The 27,139-nt window shown below is 28.0% G+C and overlaps 1 protein-coding gene across 8 annotated transcripts in view; it reads right to left on the minus strand.

Moving 5' to 3' along the window:
• The window catches only part of LOC123291644 (glutamate-gated chloride channel), a 132,495-nt gene that overhangs the window by 73,985 nt on the left and 31,371 nt on the right, over nucleotides 1-27,139 (minus strand). For all 8 annotated transcript variants that reach the window (XM_044872003.1, XM_044872002.1, XM_044871997.1 and 5 more), the window contains exon 2: nucleotides 5,621-5,704. In XM_044872003.1, coding sequence (XP_044727938.1) covers nucleotides 5,621-5,694 — 74 coding nt within the window. In that variant the 5' untranslated portion in view covers nucleotides 5,695-5,704. The remainder of the gene's footprint in view (nucleotides 1-5,620; nucleotides 5,705-27,139) is intronic.

Here is a 27,139-nt window from a genome sequence, read left to right on the forward strand (position 1 = left end):
AATTCAACTATTTTATCAAAATGTGTATTAACCACATGATTTTCATTGGATCATATATCGTTAATATGATTAGATTTGTCATCGTTTGGTAAGGATTAACAAAATAAGCACAAGCAATGTAGGTTATGATATCGAACCGAATCTATGCAAAACACCAACTTACATTTGACTGGTTTTTTTAATTCGTTATACCTTATACACAAATAGCTTTAAAATTATATCATTCTTAATGGAAAACTCATTGTAAGTGACACTAATTTCATATACATTTTCCAAGTTCCTTCTATGAAGAATGTAATTCTTTCATGTATTTACTATCTGGATTTAGTGAAAATAAAAAGATTTGAATAAATAGAGAATACAATTGAATTTTATATAAACGTACCATAAAATAGAATATTTTAAAACTATTTGAATCCAGGTCACAGAAACATCTCTAAAAAGTTTTAAAATATCTCTGAATAATATAATATTAAAAATAATATTCAATATCGATAGAAAGAACTCTTTAATTTATTATTTTTAATTAAAATTCGTCTTTGTGTTTAAATATGAGTAAACTTTATTTAAATTCTTTTAAAATCAATAAAATGCATAGATAAGGTTTCTTAAATTTACATTCGTAAATTTTATTTAAAAAACTGAGAATAGTAAAATGGAAATATACCGAAATTATTTTTGACTTATCAAGAATTTAAAAATGATACGATAATACTGGGTAGTAAGGGTAGAACCCATGACACAAACTCTTGGTAACATACGTAGTAGAATTTTAAAATAAGAAATATTCTGAAACGTGCATATTGTACGCTTAATAAAAAAAAACAAAATGCAACACCATGACATAGAGAAAATTTTTTTAAAAATTAAAAAAAATTCTATCCGACAACCGAAAGCATTTTTTATTCAACAGCATGTCTTATTCGATATCGCCGTCGATGAATATTCGTCAAAAAGCTTGTAATACAAAATTTCCCAGGTACCTTGAAAGAGAAGTTCCTGGCTATTAAAGTTTTCGAAGCGGAAAAATTTCTTGGATACAAAATTGAAAACAAAGTCCCAGTTGTTTTAAAATGACTTTAAAATACTACGGCTGATTCTAGACCTCATATACATCTTGGTTTAATAGTTTATATATGTTTACACATATTTTTCTCAAACTTGTACAATTCTATGAGAGTGATTCTTATGATGGAGTCAAACAAACGACAACATCACAGATTCAAGTGATCTTATGTATGAATATATAATGGATATGATCTTAAGTGTCTTCTTTATACTTATATAAAAAAAAAATACACATACATTCTGTATAGGGGAAAAATTTTTAATTTTTAGAAGAAAGAGTCGAACCGAATACTTCCGAGCAGACAGATAACCGGAAATGGACTTATTAGGTGATTTTATGAACCTATACCCAAATTTTTCTGGTAGATTTTCTGAAATATGTCATAGCCACATATCTCAGAAAATCGACACCATGAGCATATCTTAGAATATCGAGGTAAACCAGCTATGAAATGTCTATGGTTGATGAGTAGTTACCGCGTACTTCAGTACAACTTATGATCACTGGACAAAAACCTTGTTGCTCAGAATTCAGGAACAAAATAGGATCTTCAACCAAATTTTTACTATTTATAATTATGAACAAGCTGCTTCCTGTGGTTTCGAACGTGAAAATTCATTGCAAATAATTCTATAAATGACTCATTCGATTCACTCGAGAATGTCAACTATTAAGACAAATACAGCACATACTATCCTTTAGTCTCATTATCTCCGCTTGTCTCACCGCCCATGAACACCACACTTTACGTCCACATAAACTAAAATCCTAGTAAAGATCCATATAAACTAAAATCCGATAATTTTTTAGGATTTCTGACTTTAGCTAAAAGTGTTCTAAATATATGATGCACTACTTATACCAAATTATTTTAAAAAGAAGTGATGATAAAGAAAGGAGAATATCTTGAATTAATAACCAAGAAGAAATATACAGTCTTTCCTTCCAAAATGAAATCCCAATTTTACCTTTTTCTTAACACAAGATGATGATCTCTCTTACTATTCAGGTTCGTATTTATTATTTAATGACCTAAGAAATATGTGTACAAAACAATTTTCTTTTACATAAATATACACATAGCTGGTGTGTTTCATCATTTCTCGTACCTTCCCATTTCCCCTGTCCGTAATGCCCGCCCCTGTATACCCGCCCTCATCTTGACTATACATTATTAACAGATTTCAAACAAAAACGGAGTAGGTTATCAATTCGACTGTTTTTTTTTTTTTTTATGTGTGTAGAACTTTTGAGTGGGTGAACCGATTTTGATGATTCTTTATCTGTTTGAAAGCTGGTGCATCCCGTTTACTGTCATCGGCATCCAGGAGAAAACCATAAAATTCTTAAATTTGCAGTAAGCATGCACGACAAGAGGGCGAATAACTCAATATCAAGCCAACCGATTTCGATGATTCTTTTTTTAGTGAAAAATTAGTTACTGTACTTCACTAAATCACAAAATAAAAAAATAAAATAACTTTTAACAAAAAGAAAACCGACTTAAAAAGAAAAACTTTTCCAAATTTAATGAATATGCTCTAAAAAGTAAAAAATAACTATAATATAATGTAGTTAAAATTATTGTTATTTTTGGAGTCGGTATCAGCCAAGGAAACAACTCTGCAAGAACAATTTCATACATTCTTTTCCTTTTTAGTGCATATTCATTTATTTTTTTCTTTTGATGTCGGTTTTCTTTTTGTTAAAAGTTTTTTTTTATTTCAACAGCGTCCATACTATAGAGGCAATATTAAATGAAGAAAAACACTGATGACTGATGTCATTTAGAATGTATAAAGAAGTATATAATAAATTTTGTAAGAAAATGAAGAGACTTTTTGTGTTTTTAAGATGGATATGTATAAGCAAAATTAAAATATCTTGTCGATGTCATACACTTTCAATTATGTTTTGCACTCAGAGAAGAAACATGACGTTTTGACATGTTTTTGTTTTTTTTTATCCCCTCAAGTCATGAAAATATTAAAATTTTCAAAATGGCTCGAGAATGGATATTTCTTATCTTCTTCTAAATGAATTATTTGCTACATTCAGATTAATTTTATCAATTGAGATTAAGAATCTACGAAATAATTATTATTCATGAACATTTGAGAAAACAGAATTTCAATGTTTGGTCAATACTCAAAATTTCACGAATTATAAAAGAAAAGTTTCTTTTTTTTTAAATAAGATTCAATTTTCTCTAATATTATTTCCAAAAAAAAAAAAGAAAGTAGGTATATTTACACAAATAGTACATACAACTAATGTAATTGGAATTGCCAATATTGTGCTGGCGGAAATTTCATGTCTGTACAAATATGAAAATACCAACGTATGAGTACATTGTCTGTTGGAAATACTGGATAATAAATATATTAAAGATAAAAATTTAAACGTATGATCTGGCGATTATACTGCATTAAACATAAACCCGCTTCCGAAACATATGTACACAGGTAAACAGGGTTTTTAAAAAGTATGGGAATAGCCTTGCTTAATAGAATAAGATTTCAGGACCTCTTTAAGGACCTTAAGAAAAAGGGACAAGCTAGGTAAAAATTGTTTTGCTTGAAAGAGGAAAATAATTCAAACTTTGAACGTGAACTTAACATTCAAGAATATTTTACAATTAACTCATTTTCGGTACTGAAAGAAATGTATGAAAACTTTAAATAAGAAGACCATTGCTCATAAAAAAGCGAACATTTTTTTGGTAGAAAACATTCAAGGATATTTTACAATTAACCCATTTTCAGTACTGAAAGAAATGTATGAAAACTTTAAACAAGAAGATCATTGCTCATAAAAAAGCGAACATTTTTTTGTTAGAGATTTTTTTTTTTCAATCGAATAGGTTCGGCAGAATTTGAATTCAATGATTTATTTAGAATGTTATTTTAAAGTTTGTTTATTCCAATAAATGTTTAGTTTATAGTTTTTTTTTACAAAGAAGTAGTTCCTTTCTTCAAATTTTCCCCTATTGTTTACTTTAGTTTCCCACATCAGGGAAAGGATACTTTTTGAAAACCCTGTTTATCAAAAATATATAAAATTTCCGTGAATTTCGTGATAATTATATAACATTAATTACTGTTATTTTATTCAAATTTTTTTTTAAATAGTCACAAAATTTTTAGTTTTTATAAAAAGCAATTAAAAGTTTTCGCTTTTGTTTTGTTTTTTTCAAAAAGAGTGAAAAATTTATTTTTAACAAAAATACAAAAATAGATAAACATGGTGATAAATCCCTAAAGTATACTCACAAACATTATAAATAACCAAAAAGTTTTTTTAAAGTTTTGTTTAGATATTTCTATTTACGAAGTTAAATTTTTAATAGTAAGTTAATTTTGTTTTTTAGTTGTTTTATTAATTTTATATAATTCACAAATAAAATTTTTATTCAAAACATTTAAAATTTCATAACTGGAAAATGTTTACAAAAAACTTATACATCGTTCCTATTTCATGAACCTTTTTTTCTAAAATAATTAACACATATGAATGGCGTCGACAAGGTGGAAAAACAACACTCTACCGTCGACAAGGAAGAGTGATGCAGTGACGATCGGTACCTTTCAACGTATTTATTGAAGTGAAAACTCTTATAGTCCCGTTAGACTATATTTCGTAGGATAAAATCTTATGGATTCACGTCAGCAATCACGTCAGCAAAAACGACAATTAGGTAATAATAATTAAAGCTGCAAAGAATTAACTAAGTGAATTTTATATAATTTTTGGTAACTTCTGATTGAAATTCATAGATAGTGATACTTATGATTTGTTTATATTTTTATAATCATAATTATTATAATAGATAGTTTTTTATAAACTCGTTAATAATTTCAATTCAACCCGTCTGTCTAATAATAAACTAATTGTAATACAATTAATTAAAAAAGAAATTTATTTTACAAAACAAAATTTATTGCATGAAAAACTGCAAATGAAATATGGCCACCTTTATAGCGTATATTCACATAGTGGAGCTCCTTATGACACGGTGTTGATATAGTGAAACAATACTTTTTACTTGAATACTTTTTTTTATAATTATCATTCGACCATATGTTTGGATGATCAAAATTACCATTTCCAGACGACCCTTGGGACAATATTCCACATACAGTACGTTGTTCATAAAAAAATAACCTTATCCAAATTATTTTCGAAATACGACTGACATTTTATACAAGACTAACCTGAATGCTTAATAATTTGCAAGAGTTAAACAAAAAGTTTTGGGAATTTGCCAACATTTTTCAATTTTCAATAAATATTATTACATACAAAAATTGTAACATTTACTATTGATTTTACATTCAATTAAACGTTAGTTTTCCCCTGATAATTAAATACCTCCCTCACCACGTAAATACCAAAAAACTACTGATCTAATTGATATCGATTTGAACAACAGCTAGTTATCATATAAAATAGCCCGACTGCATAATAAATTTAGCTCAAGGCGGGTTCAAGGTTCAATATATTAAAATATGAGCGAATGTTTGTTACAATAAGTTTTTTAATAATACTTACATTTTTGAGGCCATGACGCCAATGTCCCATGTTAAAATAGGGGCCACGCAAAGTAGCACCCATGTGTAATTCATACTTGGACATCTGAAAAAAAACATAATCAAAATGTTAGAATTATTGTCTGAAACTATGAAAAATATACAACTTATTATTCAATATCGATTTCCAGGTGAAACAACCCATTCCCTTTGTGACAGGGGGATTGATTTTTGTTCACAAACTAGATAGGAACATTTATTCACAAAAATGGATTTTTTAAAAAGCTTATTTTTTAAGTTGCAGTATTTCGTGTGGTTTATAATTGAAAATCAAATTTAACAAAAAAAAAATTCAAAATAAATATCATGTTTTTAGGTGTTGGCACGGTTCCACGGCATAAAAAAGCATTTTTAGGAAAGAAATTTCAAAATCTCGTGGAAAAAAAGTATGAGATAATGTTTTTTTTTGACAGGCCGTTTAATGATGATGAATCTTACTTTTTCAAATTTCCTTATGATTTTTTTTTCTTTCAACTTTTTTACAAAGGTATTCGTGTGAATTTTTTTTTTTTTTTTTGAAATCACCTTTTTAAACCCTGTTTAGTTTTTCATAATTATTGTGGTAGCAACAGTTAATGAATGACGCAAAGAAGTAACTTTTGTAGATTTTTCTATTCTGCTTTCCTTATACCGAAAGGGCTAAAAGAATGGGATGAAATTTGGAAACAAGAGGAGATAGAGGTTTTATGTTTGGTGTTGAATAGTTTTTTATGTGAAGCCCTTAGTGAATTTATTGTTGAAAACATATATTTGTAAAACAATAACTTTACTTAAAATATATGATATTATCACGCAAATTATATATACAAGTTGCTCTATAAAATTTGTCAAAAAGGTATTTTAAGAGGGTTTAGTCGGCCGAATTTTCATCGTCAATAACTCTAAGACGAAAGTATTGACTTTTCGGAATATAATTGATTGATACTTTTTGCTCTAGATTTCATCGGTCTATGGATTTCCGTTGCCACTTTCAACATATATTTTTCCACCCCCTAGAAGGAGTGGTAACCACCCCCTGGTCAAAAACACCACTCTTCATCCTATATAACTTTTGTTTTTTGGGATATACATATCGTTTATATCGACTGTCGATTATAACGACTGACGACCATAATTGTTGGTCTCTTCAATATCGTTATAATCGATTTTAACTAAATTTTTATTACTTTGATTTTCAAAGAATAATTTCATACATACAGAGTGGTCCGTGACTCGATGGACATAGCTGAGGAGAGTATTCTCTGGGCAACTTTAAATGAAAAGTACCTCATATACTTTTGTCCAAAACCAAATAGTTAAGGGGTTATGGGCACTATTATTTACTCAAGAAAGTAGTCAAGAGGAGGAAACTTAATAGTAAATTATACTGGTAGGCCATGTAATTTTTCCATATTGTTGTTATGGTGACACTTGATTCATTTAATGGCCCCCATTTAAAAATCATGAATAAGCCGATAGTCACTTTATTTACAGATCTTGTGACGAAAATACAAGAACATCTATGCGGGAATATCAGGGGCGGTTTCCAGATCAAATAATTTTTATTAAATAAATCTTCTTAAGTGTGCATTGGCCTTTGGGAGTGTCCATCGGCCTTTTAATATGGTCGAAAATAGTCTCTCTAGTAATGTACGAAGAAAAATTTCCCTATTACTTTTCTCAACAATATCTTTACTTTATTAGTTAAATTCAATAGTGCCCACAACTTTTTAACTATTAGTTTTCGAACAAAAGTATATAAGCCACTTTCAACTGAAAATTGTTCGCAGAATACATTCTAAAACTTTGTTCATCGAGTTATGAAGCACCCTCTATAACGAACATTAATGTTTTTAGTTCTAACGATTTAAAGTAAAGATACTTCTTTAAAATATATACAAAGATAAATTTTATTTTTATATTTAAAACATCAATTCTTTTTATGAAAGTTTTTTAATTTTAATGTTTTAACAAAGTTATAAATTTAATAATATTATAAATAAACTAGCGGCCCCGACGGACGTTGTCCCGTAAAAACGTAACTCCAATTCATGAATACCTATACTACGTTTAGCCTGTCCGCTAAACCCATCCCGCTAAACCCCAATTTAACTCCTATTTATTGGAGTGGCCTGACCTTCGACCTTTGGCCTGACCTTTGATAGTAGAGCTCGCTGCGCTCGCATATGGCTCTAATAAATGCCTATTGACAATACCTGAATACTATTAAAAATACATAGTACACATAGTATACATAATGTGATATGATTTATATGCGCTCCCACCATTTAATGAAATTTCATTTTTTTGGTACGGAGCCCTCAAAAACAGTTGTACTGGACCAAATTGTAAATCTAAACCATTCTCGAATCTCCACGAACACACACAAAAAATTTCATCAAAATCGGTCCAGCCGTCTAGGAGGAGTTCAATTACATACACACGCACACAAGAAATATATATATATTAAGATGTATTAATTGATGGTTCTTAACAACAAAAAGTCTTTGTTTGAAAAAAATGTTTATGACTTTATTACTTATTATTTCCCCGCCAGATAATTTCCCCTTATGAAAGGCTTCTGTTTTTAAATAATATACAAAAACATTTAAAAAAAGAAATCATCAAAACGGAGCTGCCGAGAGGACTCTTGAGGACTATTGACGACTTCCGAGAAAAAACATACAAGTTACTCAACGCATAAACAACAAGTTTATTTACGGCAAAATTCATTGATAAAATCATGATAAAATAATTTCGTCCATTTAAAACGTTTAAGTAAAAACATTTTTTACAAACAGAAACTTTTATATTTTACTCTCACACGACTTTTAACTTTATAAATATATAGCTATTTACTTGTGGCAAATATAAAAACCTAAAAATAAATACATTCGAGGCACAATTCTAACTTTGTTTTTTATCAATCTATTGAAAAACATTATTTCAATTTCAAAACATCGTTCAGTGAAGAGAAAAAAATGTAATATTATTTTTAGAACGTATATGAAAAGCTAAAACAATCAAATGTATTACCTCGGCTCGTTTATATTGGCTGATTCAATATGATCAGGAATACCTACAATATGGATATGAATAGAACCTCTAATAATATTTATTGATTATTGATTTTGTTATATGTGTAAATGTACAAGTATACTAAAAATATAATTAAAAATTGTATAAAGATAAAAACGATAAGCAAAGAGCTTTTTTACTTTTGTGGAATCTCGATAGATTGAATGACACAGAAAAAAAAAAATCATGGGAGCTTTCGACAAGTTGAAGTTCGAGATATTGAAGTCCGAATAAACTATTTTTGAAGCATAGTTACGTCCTCAGCCATCTACTTCTTAAATGTCAATTATCTTCTTCGCAGGGAATCTTGCAATAAGTAAAATTCCCTTTTATTTTCTCCTTAGTTCGTTTAATGGAAGCTTTAATTTCTTAATGGTCGACTCATAACAGTAACAATGGGGGCAAATACCTGAGATTGTAGGATAATGAAGGATTATAAGATAATAAAAGAGGAAAATATCGAGTCGAAAGCAACTTTGTTAACATTAAACGTAATTTGCTCCGGGCATCATCTGTTTACCGACTTCATACTTGTGTGTCAACGTAACGCAACTGTACGGTTATTATACAAGTTGATTTAACGTGAAAACACGGCTTCTTGACTCATTTTGATGTGGAATACAAATTCAGTATTTAGTTTTCTTATACGGGATAATTCTTGCTGTTTTTTTTTCTTGCTTTCATTGTTGTAGGGGAAAAATTTTTCATACACCGCAATATTTGGTAAATGGTTTTACGGTTTTAAGGCTATAAAATATAGCGTAGAAAAAAAATTTGGTAGACAAAAGCTACTTATTTTCGATTAAAAATAAAAACCTGTAAAAAAATTTACTATTTTCTTGGTGGTCACATTTTAACCTAAAAATATCTTAAATCAGTAGCGATAAAAATTGATTTCTAGAAAAAAACATTTTTAAAGAAAAGTGATTAAACTAAATACACTATTTCCCCTCTTGTGAACCCACACTTGTTTTCCAAATTTTTTTTTTATTTTGCATTCCGTTGCAAATTCAGGTTGAATTCTGGTTCGGTTTTCATTTATATATCGTACATGTGATTATTTTATTTGTATGCATATGGTACTATATATTCACATATGAGTAGGTACTAATATGTATATTGAAGATAACATTAAAACAATAATCATAGCCAATACGAAAGTTGTTTTCAACTATATTTTTCGATAATGAAATGTAGTTACGTTTTTACTGAGAAACAGGAGAAAAATACTACGAATTGAGTTATTTTTGTGTTAATAATATTAAACCGAATGATTTTAATAGAAATAATAAAATCGCAATTGCTAAGTAATGCAGATGCCTCAAAACAGTTCATATTTTTAGCTGAGATATTACTAGTAAAATCAAATTTATATAGCGAACATGATTATTTATAAAAAATAAAACTCTCGAGTATAAAAGTATACTCGAAATAACAGAAAGAGCTCTGACATTCCCTTATTTCTGTTTAAAATTGCACGTTCTAGCAGATAATAACTGTTACATTATTGAGATAGGTATTAAAAGGATAGTGCCTAGAATCAAAAGTCATGTATCTACATGTTTTTTAAACAATGTAATAAAATATCACAACGGAATTTGTCTCTGTATAGCATTCTTATTCTTCAAAATTATATTGTTTTTTGTTAATTTAAAAATTAACTATCCATAAAAACATGTGAACCATGGTACACGATGTGTGTACAGCTGTCGTCTGTCGTCTGTCTGTCTGTCATCACAATTACTCAAAAATGAAAAGAAATATCAAGCTGAAATTTTTATAGCGTGCTGAGGTTGTAAATAGTGGGTCTTGGGTCCCTAGGACCCATCTTGTTAAACGTTAGAGATAGAACAAAAGTTTAAATGTAAAAAATTTTCCTTATAAAAAAATAAACAACTTTTGTTTGTAACATTTTGTAAACATCACTGTTTACCCGTGAGATTGTAGTATTATATGGTTTTATTAGTTATATAAGTGTGACATGTATGTATGTGTAATGTGGCAGAGTAATCAACACTATCTAGGTATACATGGTACTTCAACAATTAAATCAGTCAATTGTTTGTTTTCACTTGTTCTAATAATAATTTTTATACCATGCATATATGTAATATGCAAGGTATACTAAGTTTAGTCCCAAGTTTGTAACACTTAAAAATATTGATGCTACCAACAAAATTTTGGTATAGGTGTTCATAAAATCATCTAATTAATCCATTTCCGGTTGTCCGTCCGTCCGTCCGTCTGTGGGCACGATAACTCAAAAACGAAAAAAGATATCAAGCTAAAATTTATACAGTGTACTCAGGACGTAAAAAGTGAGATCGAGTTCGTAAATGAGCAACAAAGGTAAATTGGGTCTTGACCTATGGGTCCGTAAGACCCTTCTTGTAAGCCGTTAGAGATAGAACAAAAGTTTAAATGTAAAAAATGTTCCTCATCAAAAAATAAACAACTTTTGTTGAAACATTTTTTCGTAAGCATCACTGTTTACCCGTGAGGACGCAAATTAGGCGTAAATTGTATAGTTTGTATTATATAAATTGTATGTGCAATGTGATAGAGTAATCAACACTATTTATGCATGGTATTTCAACAAATAACTCAGTCAATTGTTTGTTTTCACTTGTTAATAATCGTTTTTAATATAAACAGGTGGAGCACGTAATCCTGCACACCCTATATTTTTGTTATAGATATATAATGTGCTAATGATGTATATAATTGCTATTATCGTATATACCTTTTACTAAACAAGTATACCTAGTCTAGCAGGTAGGTAATGTATATTTAGTACAATATCCGTTTTACAACAAGAGTTGAGTTATTATTATTAATTATAGAAATCTATAGAATATTGGCACCAATTTATATTACATTTTATATACGTGTATTTTATTATTATATTGTTTTAAGTCAATATTATATAAACTTTAACCTATAGTTAATTCTTGATGGAAGAAAATTGTATATTGTTTGTTCTTTTTTAATTTATATCTATTTGCTAACTAAATATTGGACCTCTATATGCATGATAGAATGTGTAAAAAAAAAACCGTAAAAGCCGATATGATTGCATCAAAGTATGTTCTTACTAGGGAGTCCTCAATAACAGCTCCGATTTTAATGATTTCTTTTTGAATGTTATTTAAAATCAGAATCATTTCATATGAGGTAAATAATCTGTAAGGGGAAAAGGCAATGTCGCGACTGATATATCGATACCCGGTCTAAATCGCTAAGGATAATGCCGTAACTTTCGTGTGCAGCGACCACAAAAACCCCCGTGTAATAAGTTTGGTATCATTTTCATCATTATTAACCGAATTGTGAATTATCTATATTTACGGTTAATTTAAAATTCAATTATAAAATGCATATTTTTAATTTCTTTTAAATTAATTTAGGTCACAAAATTTCCTGAATCGAATTTTTATGAATCGAATGCCGAAAACCACATTCAAAACTGACTTACTGTTCAAATTTTTCGAACTTCGTTGCTTCGTTTTTGCGACTAATTTTGCATATATGCATTATATGAGAGAGCTAAATCTTCAACTATAGAGCAGCGTGCGTTTCAATAGTAAAGAGGAGGCATATTTTGTCAGAGCAAGCTTAGGGCGACAAAATATTCGAAAAATGGTTGCATGAAGCCATTTTCTTTACGAAGGCAATTTCTGTTTTGTGAAGGGGAAAGCTCAATGAAGCCAACAGATGCACTTTAAACAGTGGAGTTGTTTTAACTGCATTTTCCATTTGCGGTGTACAAGATTTGCAGAATATATTATGTATGTGGACGTTAAAATAGCCAGCATTTACACAAGGTTAGTAGAACTGTAATCTGTTTTGTAAATAATATAGAGCTTATTGATTTTCAACATATCTTTTTAAAGTGAAAAAAAAAAACTATTATATGAAATAAATATTTATTTTTTTTTCATTTCGATTTTTCTTGAAAAATAAACCAATTACAAAAATTACAATTAAACAGGATATTATGAAATATTAAAATAAAATAGAATAAAAAGTCATCGAAAATAAAATACGATTAAACATGTAATAAAACATAAAAGAAAACATTCATTTCCCATTTACAATAAAATAAATCTATTAATAATTTATATCAATTAAAAAAACCATTTCATAATAGCCACAACAAAAATAAACGTATGTGTTTTTATTATTGTATTATTTCATTATTTTAATTTTTATTTAATGTGTTTATGAATAATATTTATTTATAAATAAATAAATATTACAACTGATATACCAAAAATATTATTTCATTTACACAACAGCAATCATTATTAATTTATTATCATGATACATGATACAAAATCATTTTAAGAACAGAAAATTTGACACTCTAAAAAATTTACGTTTCACTCGAAAATTGGAAGAAAATATTACGTCTAGAAAACAATAAATCTGAATAAAATCGTAAATATGATAAGAATTTTTACCATTAAATTTTTTCTAACCGACAACAAATATTTCCTTACTCAACAATCATACATTTCAACTCTCAAGCAGCAGTAATCATACCGTTAACACTTCAATAAACACAAATGTCGTCACCAGACTACGATTCTAATAGACAAAGACTTCTGAAAGAGAAAAAGAAGAAGAAAAAAGTCGGGAAAAAAATTAAATAAAACAGTTCCAAAAAAAAGGGAATGTAGCCCATGTGTAACTTTTGAGACGGGATTTTCTCAAGTATTACAAAACCTTTCCGTATGGTGTGCACCAACTGTAGATAAAAGCAGAAATTATTTTATCATATCCTTTTTAATGCATTTCTGCTTTAGCATTTATAGGACAGCCAATATTGTCTTCATGTTTTAAACTAAATTTTCAAATTGTCAATTATAATCGAGAGACTTTGATGATAATAAATATCGTATACATGATTAAAGTAAACAAAACAAATAATAATAATATAAAATAAATAATATTTAAAATCAATAAATTTGTAAATTCCTATCGCGAACCAATTTATTTAAAAAGATCGAAAATTCATGATTTCAACATTTACTTTGTAACAGGTTAGTTTCATGTTCATCAGTCAGCTCAAAGATACTTTTCATTTGAAAAGAGTTCCTTTTAACAAGTAAACAAACAGATGTTAGTTATAAAGTTAAAAAACTTAAAATGTAACATAAAATGTAGAATCAATATAAGTTGAAAATAATTTTTCTAAATCAGTAATCAGAACAAATATATGTTTCCTCTATTCGAATGAAAATTGGCATTGGAAAAACGAAGAGTACATTGACTATAAAGCATAATTCATAAGTTCCCGGCTACGTGGGTATTTACAAATTTTATTACGAGCAAATGAAATTCCCACAAGAGTAAATTTTCATTTTGTTTTCCGACTTCAGTTTTCCCGACGAGTATTCTAAGTTTTCATTTTCAAGAGAGGAATAATGTTTTTGTTTTAATAGTTTAGTTTATTAATATCATGATAACCTTACATGCATTAAATTGTACATAATATGATACCTATGTGGCCATAAAAAAACCATTAAAACAAAATTCACTGTATACTTTCTAGAAGCATAATTACTTTCTTGATAAAACACAAAATGATAAAATCACAATACAAAAATGAATTTATAGGAAAATAAAGATGATTATTATATCACGACTTAATGAATATTATTCGATATTATAGTTGCTAGTTTATTCAGTTTGTAGAGCTTAATTCTTAGAAATACTCGAAGATAATTTTTTGGCTATAGAATATTATAAAATTATAATATACAGATTCATTTACATTTATACAAAGGTACACATTTTTTACAATGTTTTGTACAAAATTTTCGTCATTTGGAGGGAGAAATATAATCCCTAAATCAGATGTTTCTTTAATGTTTTAATGGACGGTTTCAAGTTCTAATGAAAAGCAGCTCTATTTTTTTAAATGGTTATAAATGGTTACCAATAATAGGTTAGGTTAGGTTATATTGGCTGCCCACGAAGGACACACTTAGGCTATAGAACCCATTGTGATACCGTATATGTCTTTTACCACCTTTATGCTGATAATTTCATTTATCAGCTCCTCAATTTCAGAGGCTGAGTGCACCTCTTTCATGTATATACCATGCACTACACCAGCCCATCACAACTATTATTTAAACTAATTTTGTTGCAACAGCGGGAATCGAACCCGCTACCCTATTCATACCACCTGAGCTAAAAGGGCTACACAAATTCAAAATTTTCAAAATTAGTCAGATAATGTTTTCAATCTTATCATATAATGTTTAAAAACTATATTTTCTTGTGGTAGCAAAAACCAGAAGATATTAAAATTAAATATTTGTTTATTTAAATTTCAAGCAATTATAATATTCAAATATCAGTGTAAATTATCATTATGTTATAATAATTAATAAATTACCTTCAAGGTATAGGTATGTATATGACACCATCCATTAGAGATATACATATAAATTAGGTCTTATTTGAACCCATATTCATAGTAAATGGGAATAATTTAGATATCTGTATAAAATACAGTGAGACCTACTTTTGTAGAATTGCTGGTTTATTTTATTATTCATTATTTAATTTGCAATAATTTATAAAATAAACTGTACAGTTTTTTTAATAAACTTGTTATGAAAATTAAAATTTTAAATTTTAATTAAGCTTTCCAATTTTTATCCAAATAAGTTTAGTAAAGTAATTAAAAGGTCGAAAAACTTTCATGTTATTGTATACTCATAAGGTTTTTTTCTTGTTTATAATGCACAGTTACCGTTTCTGTAAGCTACTTTTTGGAGAGCCCTTGCTAAGTTTAGGCCTCTTGAGTATTTACCCAAGTATGATAAATTTCTCAAACCTTTCCAATTTTGACTAAATCATTAACCTTTACTCTTTCCTCGATAACTGAATGTCAAAGCTTCTAACGGTACATTTATTACTTTAACTGTTTTGTAAATCGATACACTCCAAAGTAATTTTGAGTTCATTTCAAATGAACTTCTTTAAAAAAAAATTATGTGTTTTCAAATGCCAAAAATAATACACATATGTTTTTCATTTATTTTTTATTTTCCAATGATTTACGAATCAGTTCAAAGAAATAACAACTAATAAAGAGTTTGATTTAAAATTGTTAAATAATTTTTTTTTTTTTTAAGAACAATATATAGGCATACAATATATATATATATATATATATATATATATATATATATATATATATATATATATATATATATATATATATATATTTCGTCTATCGATCTAAAAATATATCAATTAGGAAAAAACAGGCTGAAGAAATAATATTAACATTTAATTTCGTTCAATTTGTAATTTGTATATCATCTCTGTAATAAAATTGCCTATAAATAAAAATAAAGTAAATTACTAATGATGTTTACCACTGCGCGGGTCGAGTTCGTTAGTAATTGTTAATGAAAGATTTCAATTAGACTTTGTTAAAAGTTTTTCTTTAATATAATCCATTCCGGTTTAGAATTTGAAACATATTTTAAAATAAAAATATTTCTGTGTTCATTTAGGTCTATACACCCCTATGACATTAAATTTGTTTTAAATTTAAATGTTTTTATTTAATGTTTAGTTTTAGTACGTTTACAAAATTTCAAACTTCAAACACTTGAAAAACATATAAATAATCCTTTAAAACAAATATGAACTTTGATGAGTTGTTTTATATAACATACCCAAGAATCTTATATATAATTTTTTTTTACTATTCGAATATAATATGTATTCAAATATATATTCGAAGCGTATAAATAATTTGAATATGGAAATTACTTTGATAATATTATAAATATTAATCACATTCTGTGTCTGTTTTTACTTTCAAAATAAATATTTACATTGATTTTCTATAATATTACCTGCGCTTTCAATTTTAAATCAAATTCCTCATTAATTTAACAAGTAAAAGAGGAAAATCTCTATCATTTTACTACAAAAAAAGAAAGGATTTCTTGCGTTTTGTTCTATCTGCCGTCGTTTTCAAAAAAATTGTGATGGATTGTTATGGTTTTTTGAGATACTAACTCTTGTCTAAACTAGTATGAAAAAATTTCTCTTCCAAATTTGCGAGAGATACTTTCTACAAAATGAATGATTTTTAATACAAGATTTATACTTCTCTTACATTGATTTGAGCAATTTTCGAGAAAACATTTTAAATTTTCCAATTACTTAACAAAAAATTGACTAAATAAATTATTATTTCACTTAAGGTGTTTCCGCGTGTGACAGATGCGGAGAAAATTCAGAAGAAACATCGATCCACTTTCTCTATTACTGCCCGGCGCTCATACAGCAGCGAAGGAAATGGTTTGGTCCTGCCATAATCGAACCAGAAGAAATTAGGAAACTCAGCGCTAAGTAGATCCTGGGTTTCAGTACATCAGTTGGTTATGATAGGCACTGAAAAGCGTAGCGGGGATAGAGTACAAGGGTCTATTTGGCTAGGTGCTCTGAACCATTACCTCGAGGCCCGATGCTCGAGCATGTACCGCTAACCTCCATACCCATATCCCATACCCATAAGGTGTTTCCAGCATGGTATTTGCAGTTCCCATACTAAAACTATGGTAAATTACGAAAAATTGAATTTAAGAACTTAAAAGGGCTTTTTATCTTAAAGTTTCAGAAATTTTAATCCATTAAAACACGAGATAATTATGCGTAAGTTCCAAATTTTAACCAATTTACGTCAAAATCAATATCTCAAAAACGAAAATTGATCTCAAACATTTATTCTTCTGTCGAGAGAATTTTTATATATCGTAAAAAATAACTGGGAGGACAATGAATATTACATGTTTTGAATAGGAAAATTGCGAGCTTTGCAACTTATTGTTATCTATTTTAAAAAAAACTGTGGGAAAACGTTTGTGTAAAAATTCAAAATGTTTCCAGAAGCTATTAATGATAAGTACTAAGTCTCTGAGACTGGTGCTTTTGTTAATGTTAATCTCAAGACCACCAAATTCAAGAGTATGATTGAGAAAAATTTTTTGTTACTATTATAGCAGTTTATAAACAATGGGGGACAGACGTAACAATAAAATCCTGATAGATATTCGTGATTAATTGTTACTACTTTTAATAAAGTAAAAACATAGCTATATTACTGTATATTTGTATTTTATAAACAGTTACTCTATAGATAGGTGTAGATATAGTTAAAATAACGATACGTTACAACGCTAACGTTACCTATGCATATATAAAAGCTTATATAACATCATTTATAATGATTTATAACGTAAGATATTGTGAAAACATTTCGATTCTGTTACCTTAAACATTGGAAAACTTTTAACTGTAAAATTCCATGACATTATTCATAATTTCGATTGTTTTGAATTTACATTCTTGGGAATACAAAAATTGCAAAAAACCGAAAAATTTTTTTTACCTCCAATTTCGATAAAACTCAGTATATAAGGTAATTTTGACCCAAAAAGTACAAAAATGGGGTGCATTTGATGACTGGTTGAATAGTTTTTGAGATACGGACTAAAATCGATCCAAATATTGCGATATCTCAGAAACTCTGCATCCAATCATTAAACTAACCCGATTTTTATACTTCTTGGGTCGAAATTACCCCATCCACTTAGTTTCATCAAATTCCAAAACAAAATTTTTTTTTGCGTTTTTCTCGATTTTTTCAAAGGGGTACCCCTTAAAAAAATTGAAAAAAATCGAAAAATTTTTTTTATGTCCAATTTTGATAAAACTCAGTATATAAGGTAAATTTGACCCAAAAAGTACAAAAATTGGGTGTATTTGTTGACTGGTCGAATAGTTTTCGAAATATGGAACAAAATCGATCCAAATATTGCGATATCTCAGAAACTCTGCATCCAATCATTAAATTAACCCGATTTTTATACTTCTTGGGTCAAAATTACCCCATCCACTTAGTTTCATCAAATTCCAAAACAAAATTTTTTTTTGCGTTTTTCTCAATTTTTTCAAAGGGGAACCCCTTAAAAAAATTGAATAAAATCGAAAAATTTTTTTAATGTCCAATTTTGATAAAACTTAGTATATAAGATAATTTTGACCCAAAAAGTACAAAAATTCGGTGCATTTATTGACTGGTCGAATAGTTTTCGAAATATGGAACAAAATCGATCCAAATATTGCGATATCTCAGAAACTCTGCATCCAATCATTAAACTAACCTGATTTTTATACTTTTTGGGTCAAAATATCCCCATTCAACGAGTTTCATCGAATTCCAAAACAAATTTTTTTTTTGCTTTTTTCTCGATTTTTTCAAAGGGGTACCCTTAAAAAAATTGCAAAAAATCGATAATTTTTTTTTATCTCCAATTTCGATAAAACTCAGTATATAAGGCGTTACGTTGTATATGTATATACATAATTTTCCAAGAAATAAATGATCATTATAAACATGACTTTATAATAAATATGGGTTGTTCAAAGGAATGTAGCACACAATATACTTTGAATATCCATCTACCTCCTAGTAGTAAATGTCTTATTCTATAGATCATTACATTAATATTCATATCCAGTAATAGCAAAAACCGTATTCATATAATATACCGACTCTGCACCAATGACTTACTGACTCCTTATATACTGGGTGTTTTATCTGTATAAAGGAATTACAAATTCTTATAATATAACTAGCGACCCGCCCCCGCTTCGCACGGGTGCAATGCTGATACTAAATACACTACAGAAAAACTGTGAACGTTGTATATAAAAACATAGCGCCCCGCTCTGGCTTCGCACGGGTATAAAATATATAGCCTATGTGATTAAAATCGATCCAGTAGTTTTGATTTATTCATTACTGCCCGTGGCCCGCACCCGTTAAATTTGGAGTAAAACAATCCCCCTTTCCCTATACCATGAAGATTTCCTGCTATCTTTGGAACATCTCATATTTAGCTTAGAAACCTCAAAAATAGCAATACTTCTCCACTATTTAATGGATGTTATTATACATATAAACCTTCCTCTTGAATCACTCTATCTATTAAAAAAAACCGCATCAAAATCCGTTGCGTAGTTTCAAAGATTTAAGCATACAAAGGGACATAGGGACATAGTGGCTTGAAACTCGAGCTTCGTGAAATCTTGGGTACTGAAGCGTTGGAAACAGTCTCTTCGGTTTTATTTCTAATTTGGGAATAATATTTCCGCCAAATCAAATATTGTGTGACATAGATGAGCTGCTATTTTTGACTGGTATTCGAATATTGACGCTTTTTTCCCTGCTTCTCCTGGATTCCCAAGATTGTATTTAATAAATAAAATTATCTTATATTTAGGTCACCAAAGTAGCATTCGTTTAACATCAAAGCGTCTCGAATCAATAGAATTCAATAATAATCATAATTTTAATAGGGATTTACATCAGGCTTTATTACATTAACAGATTATCATTAATTTAACTAAATCTTAGATTGTTCACTATTAAGGTAGAGAAACGGGAATTATTTAAGGATTAAAAAATTGGAAGGTTGGTTGTCAGTTGATTTCAGTTTGCTATTTAATAGAAACTATGTCGACATCTTCCTGGAATTCCTGACGAACAATTGCACACAATCTTGCAGACATAACCAGTTATTTCGTTCTTATTCATACAACGGCAGTTTAATCAATTAAACGGGATTGACATATCCAGTTTCAATCAGGTAAACATTATTTCAGCTTTCCACTTGTATTTAAGACAATCTTAACGATATCGAGAATGGCGAGGTTGAATTCACAACGAAAAACGTCTGCTTTTATTTTTTTTCTTGATATGTTCGTTAAACTTTATGTTTAATATTCTCATTTTGTCATTGCTTTCAATACTTAGAACATGTATCCAAATGTCCTGGATAAATATACCAAATTTCGAGTTCATAAGACCTTTTGAAGGGTATCCAAATAATGTCCAAAGTTTCCGTTACACACTAATATACTAACATACTAACATACCAACATACTTACAAAAGTATGAAGCTAATAGAAACGTGTTAAAAAGGCACGTGTTAAAAATTTTCTTTGAAACATGTTTTCGAAAACAGAATAAAGTCAGCATTTTTAGCAATTCAATTTTTATTTGAAATTTGAAACCATGTAATTAACATTAATTTTTTTAAATGCTTTTCCTTGAACTTTTAGGCTCACGGAAGCAAAATAAAATCAAGTAAAATTAAGAGAAATACAAAAAGCCATTAATTATTTTAAAGAAAAGGCGTAAACGTATTCTGTTAATTAAAACACCAAGTTAATATTATGCATATTTAAATCGCAAGAGTTGAAATGTGTAATACAACACGTTTCAATTAAAAATTTACATAAATAATTTTTTTTTTAATAATACAAATGAAGCAGAAGTAAATAATCTTTAGAAAAAAAGTAAGTAAATACGTTGTACTTGAATGAATTTACAATAATTTAAATACATAATTAATTCGAATAAAATTACAATGCTGCAAAAGTTAATGTAAATACAAACGGAAAACAATTGAAATCGTTTATGTAATTTCATCGAATGCAAATATTAGCTGTCCCCTGGGAAATTAAAAAGATTCCTCCAAACATCAACAAAGTTAAGGGTTTTCATGAGACAGGAAAATACGAAGAAATTATAAAGAATTTTGTATGGATATTACAAAGAATTCGGAAATGCCGGCAAATTACAAAGATTCATCCAACACCAACATAGTTAAGGGTTTTCATAAGATAGGAAGATACGAGGTAGTTGTAAAGTATTTTGTGTGGATATTATAAAGAATTCAGAAATGATATCCAATTCATGTCTCTGGAAATATATCTAATGTAACGGAGCTTCAATCAAAATTAAAACAAAATTGGAAGCCTAAAACAATTTTTAGATTAGCTCTAATTATGTAAGACTCTAAGTTGCGCGCTTATAAAACTTTTAGTAATCTATCCCTCTTCTGATTTCCATACAGGGTGGGTAAGGAAAGCAGATATTAATTTTATGTTGGTGGGGAAATATTTCTAACCTTGCTAAGTCCATGATTTAAAACTGAATAGTTCTCTCAAAATCTCCCTTACTCAGTGTTAGACTCCCTAACAACTTCGCATGGAAAAGTTTTTAACTATGAAAAAATAATTACAGAAAATATACGCATTTAGTGCCATATTTAAAAAAAAAAAAAAAAGAAAGTAAACCTGCTTTTGATGCAACCTGTTTAGGTTGCACCCGCAATAACACTGTTATGTATTTATTTTTAAAAAAAAAAATCTTTACACATCTTTTTATATATTTATTTAAAAAATCATGCTTAGTTAAAGACGCACGAATGCCTATAACTAAAAGAATCGCCCAAAAGGAAGTCTATAAATTGTATCTTCTACCGATTCTAAAAGACAATCTTTTGAAAATCTTAAGCAGTTTGCGATGAAACAATAGGTCAATAAAGCATCCTTGTTATTTAACAGTTCTTTAAATAAATAAGTTTTAATAGAAAATAGAAAATAAAAACTAATCAATACGCTTTCAGTTCGATTCAATATATAATTTAAATACATCATTAATATGGATAAAGTCACGATTAAATGATGACTAATGGAACTGCATACAGTCTGCATACATAAAACTACAGTCAACAAGAACTACAGTCAACAAGAATCTTAAGAATAAAAATAATGAATTTTAAATACTTATTATTTAAATAATAAGAAATTATAAGATTATTGAAAAACATAAAAATTATATTATGTATAATTTCTTTGAATATGCGTTGTGTGCCATTCACTATTTTGCCATTTCCATGCAAAATGTTTATTAATTTGTTCTCTTGTCGCCTTTCTGTGTTTATTGGGTAATAATCTGATATATGAAAATTAGTGTACCCTCCAATCCAATACAGTGCAAATCGCAGGACAAGTGTTTCAGGTTGATTATATAATCCAATTATAGGACAAACTAATAACAAATTATTATGGAAAATTTGGAAAACTAACCTGCGTTTTTTTTCTCTTCGCTTCATAATATTTTGGTGTACATACAATATAAAATTTTGGCCAAGAATCAAATGTGATTTTAGAATTGATTTTTCAACAATTTTTCTCTAATTCATTTCTATTTTAATTATTTATACTATTTCGAATATTTTACGATTCTATATTTAACAATAAAATGGTTTATTATAATGCTATTTCATGTTTTATATCTATTTCATATTTAATGACATATCTTGTGAAATCTAAAGAAAGAAAATAATTTTAAAGTGGGTTTACAGAATTCTCTGAATATTATTATTGCGAGTATTTTTTTAAATAAAAAAGTTACTTCAATTCGACTCCAGTTGATGAAAATAACTTTCCTGAACTGCTCAAATTACTGCCAATTTCTTCGCTCCGCATTTGACAGTCTTTTCATCATTTTTTTTTTATTATAATTTATATGCAACGATTGGCACAAATCCAAGATCACTAATCCCTTCAAGCTATTGTAAGAATAATCTTCCGATTAAGAACGAAATGATGAGCCCTTTCAAATAGCTATCTCGGCTGGATATGCAATAATCCATTCTCATTCTTATAGAGCTTCTTTTAGCTACTGTCTGTAAAAAATAAATATAACATGATAACACACTTGACTCGCTGCAAATAATGTAAATAACGAATTACAAGTTTACAATTTTACGTTTTTAATATTTTGATAAATAAAGTGTTGAAAGTTAAATAAGATATAAGTGTCGAAAATTTCAATACTTTCAATAAAATGCTTTCATTTTTTCTCAAAATAAATCGAGATAAAGATTAATACTGAGTTTCTGTCACCAAATTCTAACGTTACATTCTAACATAAAACCTTTATGTTAGAATTAACCTTTATGAACTGTACCTTTGTGAACTGTAGACCATTGAAAACTACTGTATTACTATAACATTACCATACATTCTATATTACCATACATTAATTTCTATATTACTATAATCACACAAAACACAAGAAATAGCTCTTTTCATTAGATAGTTCTTTTTAGGAATTCGCTCTCATTGTTCCCGTATTTTTTATACACTCGATATAAAATTATACAATACATAAAAAAGATAATATTTATTCATATTTTATGATTTGATATAAAAATATAATATTTATTATTAATCAATGGTATAAATAATTTAATAGATATAATACAATATTTGACCTCTTAAAAATAAGGGCGTATCAATTTCTTATTCGTATAATATTATATAATATACGCATATAATGAACGGTTGCCTCTTGTGAAATATATTTATTACCATATATATCTCAATCAAGGATTTTGAAAGTCGGGTATTACGAACTATATTCGACCCATTATGGGAAAATTTTGGATGGAAAGAGTATGAGAGTAATTGAATATAGTCTTCGTTATGGAACGGTTGGGCCATGTTACGAGAAAGATAATATAAAAACTACTAGATGTACTCCAGTAAGATATCAAATTTGCGATGAATATATATTGTCGATAAAAGTCTGTCAATAAGATCAATAAAGACGTAATAAGTGTATCGAGAATTCGTCATTATATCTACCATTTGATTAAGTTTTGCTGTAATAACTTTGAATCCTTCTGTACATTCAATGTGATACCACAACAAAATAGACTGATCAAAACACGTTTGTTGAGCACAACTGATCAAAACGAGTTCGAGTCGTTCGAATGTGATGCATTGTTTCTGTAATGTCATATCACAAAATAATAAATTATGCATCATTTTGACAACCAGATATTTACTCTAATATTAGCAGACGGTATATTTTATTACGTCTAATGTTAGAACTGCATTATATATTTCTATAGCTTATTTTATAAAACAGAACGTGACTTTAAAAAAACTCAACTCAAATAACTTTTCATAAAAAAGCATGCTTGTTGCATGAATTTTGTTGTATTATTTTCGTTAAATAAACACAACATCTAGAATATTCTAAATTTTAGTACATATTGTTGTTTTTTTTCTTCTGAATATAACAAAATGTTGTTGTAAATATATTTATTTAAACATAAAGAAATAAACATTTTATGTTGAATAATTTACATAAAATATTTATGGTTTTTAATAATATTGCTAAAAGTTAGTATACTTTGTAAAAAATGTTTTTCGCTAGTAATATATACAAGAAATTCACAATATTAACGTTCTGATTGAAAATTATCGTTTTCACTCTGGAAATGTAAAGTTTTTGGAGTGCATTTTTTGTAAAAGGAACATACCAACTTTGGAATAAAGATAATGGTAAAATCTTTGCAATTGAGTTGAATCACAGAAACCCAAAATGATGCGAGTAATACTACTACTCGAACAAACAGAAATTCGAGAATCGAATCAAACAAGAAATACAAAGAGAATGTACAAACGCATGGAGTGAATTATCGATTTCAAAAATCTTCGAGATATGACTTAATATCGATCAAATAAATATATGACAATATAAAAGAAAAATTATTACACTGAATACTCGATTAAAACACAAGACACAGAAATTCAGAATAAAAAATGATTCGCCTGTATAATCGCATAAATTTCCAAAAATCACGAAAAATTACTAGATCATCGGACTTTTTATTATTATTTTATCGTTCAAAATATTTGTATTTGAGTATGATAAAAAACTTTCTAAAATATTTAAACAATTTTTTAGTTTACAATAATACCATAAAAATATAAGGTTGTCGATTATATAAAAACTAAATTCTAGTTTAATTAGTTCATCGAAGATCCATCATTTGATGAACAGAAGACTATAGTTAGGATATTGATGATTGAAGAACGATATCTATATTATCAAATTTATAAGCAGCACTTGCACACAATATTATATATTTTTGTAGTTGCGTGGAATTGCAAAGCTAAAAATAGCTCATTATTTGATTACAAAGCATGTATTTGGTTTATATGTATGTACGGTGCAATATACCAAAACTTTTTTACATTACTGTAGGAAAACACCTTAACTAAAAGCCCATTGATTTACACTCTAAAAGTCATATTCACCATAGTATGTTCATTTTTTATTCTTTCAGTAATATTACTATACAAGAAAGATCTACAACTGGTGGATTAGTTTAAATAAAAATGATAAAAGAATGTACAGCTTTTGATAAAGTATATACAATTTGTAAAGTTTATACGAGATGTATTCTAAACATGCAGTGGAAGAAATGTTCTTTGGATCATACCTATTTACTTTTGACCATAATTTGAAAATACCTACTAGAAATGAGCGTAATCTAAAAATATGTTTTGGAAGAAAGTTGATATTGAATTATATACTCCTTATCTGCAGTTTCGATAAGCATGTTAGAAGTATCATTAAATATTAAGTAGGAATATTTTTTAAGGAAATTCAGGTAATTTGATTTAAAAATGTTTAGCATTTGATTTACTAAATGTTAAATTTCAAATCACACAAAACTACGAATTACTCTTAGTTCAAAAAAGAACAACAAAACAGTACCCAATAAAAATTGTTCAGTTCTTGTTTATTACATTGGGTCTGATTAAATTAATTTTACGATACTTTTTGTTTGAATTTAGCAAGAAATATTTTTAATTAACTGTTTTAGGTTTTAGTGAATTTTATTATTATTTATTTATTATTCCCTTGAAAATTAAATCTCAAATATAAACCGGTAAAAGCTTTATTAAATGCAGACAGTTGAACAAACCAATTGATTCTAGGTATGTAGAAGTAGATATTGTTTTTTACTTCTATATGCAAATTTATTTTTATTAGTATTTTTCCCATTAGGATCGACAATAACTCGTAGCTACATACAAATGATCCAACACAAAATTAATGTAAAAAAAAAAAAACTGGAAAATTAGCTATAAGTATAGAGAATGATATTCTTTATGAGACAAATTCTATAACCGCTACCTCAAATATGGCGTTATAATGATGGTTTGAAAACGCATCATTTTCGGAAAAAGTTGTAGAGAGAAAGTTTGATAGTCTCGCCAAAAGGAAGCCACTTTTCTTTAAAAAAAAAAAAAATACTTTTCAAACTCTTTTGTATAAATGTAGACTTCGTTTATTCTTTCTTGGACCTCCAAAATTCGTCTTTTACTACGCAGACTAGTCTGTATGTATTTTAAGGTAAGGTCAAGAGCAATAAATTCATAACCCGTCCTATCATAAATTATAAAATACGCCCCATTTAAAACATATAATCTTATTACAAGTAGTGGTTCTCAATCAAGTTCGCTTGGAATTTTTATTATTATAGTAAAAGAAAGTATTTTGTGTTGGATTTACTTTAATTTACTTTAGCGAATAAATTGTATGTTGTCCGTTTATTGTTCTTTTTTTTTTCTTTACAGATTTATATTTTACAGATTATTTTTGGTTTAAGGATGATGCGTTAATTATTATTGGATATTAAATAAAACCCTCACCCAATTT

This window comes from Chrysoperla carnea, chromosome 2, assembly GCF_905475395.1.
Source record: "Chrysoperla carnea chromosome 2, inChrCarn1.1, whole genome shotgun sequence".
In the NCBI taxonomy this organism is placed as follows: Eukaryota; Metazoa; Arthropoda; class Insecta; order Neuroptera; family Chrysopidae; genus Chrysoperla; species Chrysoperla carnea.